Source organism: Nicotiana sylvestris, chromosome 7, assembly GCF_000393655.2.
Source record: "Nicotiana sylvestris chromosome 7, ASM39365v2, whole genome shotgun sequence".
Lineage (NCBI taxonomy): Eukaryota > Viridiplantae > Streptophyta > Magnoliopsida > Solanales > Solanaceae > Nicotiana > Nicotiana sylvestris.
Window position 1 is genome coordinate 71,580,043 of NC_091063.1, and position 4,592 is coordinate 71,584,634.

At 32.1% G+C, this 4,592-nt stretch overlaps 1 protein-coding gene across 1 annotated transcript; it reads right to left on the minus strand.

The window, feature by feature from the left end:
* Positions 1–439: 439 nt before the first annotated feature.
* On the minus strand, positions 440–1,917 carry LOC104232471 (uncharacterized). The gene is made up of 2 exons (XM_009785687.2): positions 1,389–1,917; positions 440–668 (listed from the first exon to the last, which is right to left on the minus strand). The coding sequence occupies exons 1-2, from the start codon at positions 1,816–1,818 to the stop codon at positions 616–618; spliced, it is 483 nt and encodes a 160-aa protein (XP_009783989.1). The 5' UTR covers positions 1,819–1,917; the 3' UTR covers positions 440–615.
* Positions 1,918–4,592: the final 2,675 nt, after the last annotated feature.

Genomic DNA, 4,592 nt, shown 5'->3' on the forward strand with positions numbered 1-4,592 from the left:
AATGGTATCTATAGATAACTAATTACTACTAAAAGGTAGCGCTTTATGAAAATTTCTCTATAATAAAGTCCAACATAAGATGCATGGAAATCAAGTAGTACGTCCATAATAGTAGCCCCTCCACCAAAGTTCGTGTGGGCCCGTTGCACTCCTCACTCTTTACATGGGCCCATCTCTCCCTCGTTAGAACAAGTATCCTATGAAATGTGCAGGTCATAAATAGAGAAAATAAAAATCAAGATTGAAAATTTAATGGAGTGTCAAAATTACAGTTAACTTGTAGTAGTAGTACGAATATTTCATATACACAGTTAACATAATCTTATTTTTGAAAGATTCTTGGGAGATTTAGGAGTGGGAAATGTCTTGTTTTATTCTTATCTTAATCTATCCACATAGGTTGAAACAAAGGGAATGATAAAAAGTTAGAAGATTAGCATTAACAAAAATACCAACATACTATCTGATAACCCAAAATCTTTACAGCCGTATCCGCATCTCATTAGAGTTTAAAGAAAAGATCCTATAATCAAGCTTGGTAATTTGTACTACCCACCCCCACCCCCAACCCCCAAATTAATTATTATGGATATTTAATTCCAAAATGGACATCTCTTATCTTTGATCTTCAAATCCTTTCTCCTTCCGACCATTCTTTTTCAAAACGCCTGCATATTCCACAGAAAACATATTCAATTCTTGAAACTAAACAGTTAAAAAACTACTTGACATTTGTATGTACTAGTAATGTTCAGTTGCCGTACCTTAACTTCATAAAATGATAAATCAATTCATTTCTAGAAATCACATGGAAAACTATACTAGTACAACAGAACTAGAAACAATAATCCAGGGCAAGGAAAAATGGCTTTTTTGCCTCGAAAGAAGTGAAATTTCATAGAACCAATAGCAAAACAAAGACTCCTCCAGAAAATCTGAAAAACGAGTAACACAATACATTTTCGGAACGCAATTCAGAAACCACATAGGAAACTATATGCAGTCAGTATAACTAGAAACCCGCAATTCGGGGCCAGAAACTTTTTCCTCGAAATAAGTGGAATTTCATACGAGAACCAATAGCAAATCAGATTCTATTTTTCTTTTTTAAACAGATTAAAAAGAAAATAATGTCTTATGAAAAAAGGCATACACTGTAAAATTGTAAAAAAAAAAAAAAAAAAAAAGGAAAGAAAAAAGACAATAATTTTAAGGAGAAATATAATACGGGAGGGATGAGACCCCTCTGCTACAATACTCTAAAAAAAAGACAATATTCGACCTTATGAAGCGTCAATCCAAATTAATCAAAGCAGAATTAATGTCAAGTGAATTTCAGACACCGAATACTTAAGAAAAAAGAAATAAAATAGAATAAAAGAATTTACCATCTGATTTGCAATGGGGAGGATCTTCAAAAAGAGAAAGAGAAAGCTGTTTATGAGCCAAACCAATATCAAAAAGAATAAGACCAGAGGATGGATTATCAACCATAATTCCTTTAACTGGTAACCATACAAAAAGCTCTTGTTGAGAAAGGCCTTCTACTCCAGCAAGTGAACCATAAGTGAGATTAGCCTTCACTATACTGTCATAAAAGGCCATAGTATCAAACTTAGTCAAACAAGGCCCATCTAGAAACACTTCAAGAAGTCCACTATCTGAAAAATTGTAAGATTTCACTTCTTTAGGAAGAAGTCCTGCTGGTAACCCTTTGGATTTAAGGAGATCATGAATTGACTTAGCTCCTTCACACTGTGAAAAACACAACAAAAACAAGAGTAAAACTAGTGGAAATTGGTTTTGAAGAAATGCCATAATGAGAGAGAGAGAGAGAGAGAGAGAGAGACTCTTTTTTTCAGGATGGTTTAAGGTGTGGTTTAAGGAAATGTGGAGGGAGTTTTGAGAAAAGGGAAACAGAAAGACTGTTTAGGAAAGGAGTATTTCAAGGCTGATTTTACTAGCCTTTGACATTAGGGCGGATTTATTGTTAAATTCATCCGAATCTAATGTTTTCGAATAATTATTAGATTTTTATGAGGAAATACATAAAAAGAAATTAAACATATATTAGATCAAACCGTATAATTTTAAATATATAATATGTTATGTACTAAGAACTTTAAAAGTTTAATCTGTCAAATAAAAATTCTGAATCCGATACTTTTTGACAATAGGATTTCATTTGAATTGATTGATTTTGTTTTATTTTGGGCCTTAATGACTTCCAATCTCTTATTTTTCTCCTTACTATAATTAAGATCATGGGGTCACTTGAATTATTATTCTGTGTCACGCTGGCTATTATATGGAGTATACTTTGTGCTTTTGCAAAATCTGATATCATTATCCTCCCAATAATTTACAAGGAAACTTCCGATTCTCCTAGCTATATGGATATTTTCCAACGTAACATCAATTTTTCTTTTTAATTTTATTTTACTCTGTATTTATTTCAGGATTAACTCTTCTCTACGTAAACATCATTTGATTTTCACTATCCGTACTAGGTTTCATTATTCAACGTGGTCTCAAATAATGATGACAATTTATTATAATAATATTGCCAATTTTTTCTCTATTTTCTTAAATAGATTAAGTGGATGTAATTATACTCCTCTATACATAAAAAGTGTAAAACACCGAATTTTGACATTTTATTTTTATCGTCATAATACAGTTGGTCTTGAGTTGATCTGTCCGTCATAACAAACAAATATACTACTTAATAAGGTGGGTAGTAATTGCATTGATAATATTGTGTTAATAATTATTTACCCCTAAAATGGTACAATTGAATTTATACGTGATTTATAGATAAGTGAATCGATTTGATCCTAAAATGATACAAGAATCAAACAAAAATGTAAGGCTTAACGTTCAATCGAGATAAGACGATAGAGATCTTAAGCCCGGGAACAGAGCTTCCGGAGGCAGTAAGAACAATATAAATAAGCAAGAAAGTGAAATGTTATTGAGCTTTGAACAAAGTCTAATGTGTGTTTGTCAGAAAATTCGTGTGCCTTTCAATGATGGTAGAGCTCGCTATTTATAATTGTACCTAGGAAACAAAGTCCTAGGATCAAGCCTCCCTCCCCCTCTTAAATGACAATTATGAACAATTGAAGAATGTGTAACGGTAGGCAATACATACCTTATTTTCTATAACAGACCGTGCACTTGATACTTATAGAATATTTTTCATTAAATGCTATCAGGTATAAACATTTACTTGTCTTTATGAATATTATTCTCTCCGATAACAAGCTATATCATTGCCCCTCGGGCCCAACTGTCTTATGTGTTCAGCTTCACGTGTCACTTTCTCATGCGAACATTAAATATGAACATATTTTACTGCATACAATAACATAATTCGCCAAAGGTAAAGGTCGGTCCAATAGCTGTTACTAATTCAGATCTTTCCCATTAGACCCCTAAAAGTTTCAATTAGAAGCTCTTTAGCTCATGACTTCCATGTATAACCTGTTCTTAGGCATCGTATGCTATTAAGTAGAGAAATTATTCATAGCTAAAACCGTTTTCTTTATTGTACCCGGGCCCCTCTTTTTTCATATTTTGTTAGCTTTTTGGTACGATTGAGACTTAAGGAGAGCAGATTTTTTCAAAGGGTAAACTAGTAATGTCAATTTTTCGCTTGGAATTTTGAAAACAAAGGTACATATAGATTATTAATATCGGTTGGAGCAATTCTATGGAGTTAATATATTTTATAACAAAAAAAAAACTCTTGGCATTTTCTTCTGTCTTGTTCTTGGGTTGAATGTTTCTGTTGTTCCATCGATCATGGCTTGACTTTAATATTTTCCCTTTTCCATGCATCGTACCGAATTTTAGAATTTTTTTAATTGTGTAAAGCAGTTCTTTTGGCTTGTTGTAAAGTAATATATCCTTCTAGTGTTGACTATTGAAATAAACTTTATAAATAAAAAAGAACATGTTCTTGTGTCTATTGTTTGATGCAAATAAAATTTTCTTTTTTATGAGAGTATGGTAGGATAGATATGATCCTTCGTATTCGATTTCTGAAAAGGGAAAAATTCCTAACAAGAAACATATTTTATTAGTATAGCGTAGATGTTGTAAATCTGAATTAATTAGATATATCGTGTTTGAATACCAAAGTATTAAAAAGAAAAGCTTTTAGCGGATAAATTCAAAAATAGTCAGATTTACAAGTGGTCATTCAAAAATAGCCACAGTTTTAAAAGTAATCAAAATTTAGCCATTTTTCATATAAAGATAAATCTGAACGAAAACATTGTTCAAAATCCGAAAAAATACTCCAGTATAATATACTGGAACTCCAGTATAATATATGGAACTCCAGTATAATATACCGGTCCAACATAATATACTGGAACTTTCCGCGTGTTGGAGTTCCAGCATAATATGCTGGAAGTTCATATATAGGTGCACCGATCTTCAGTATATTATGCTGAAACTTTCCGTGTTGCAGTAAAATAGTGGTTATTTTTCAATGACTTTGCAAACGCTAACTATTTTTGAATGACCAGTCCGAAAACTGGATAGGACGTCCTATTTTTACAACTTTTAGCCCTATCAAGAGA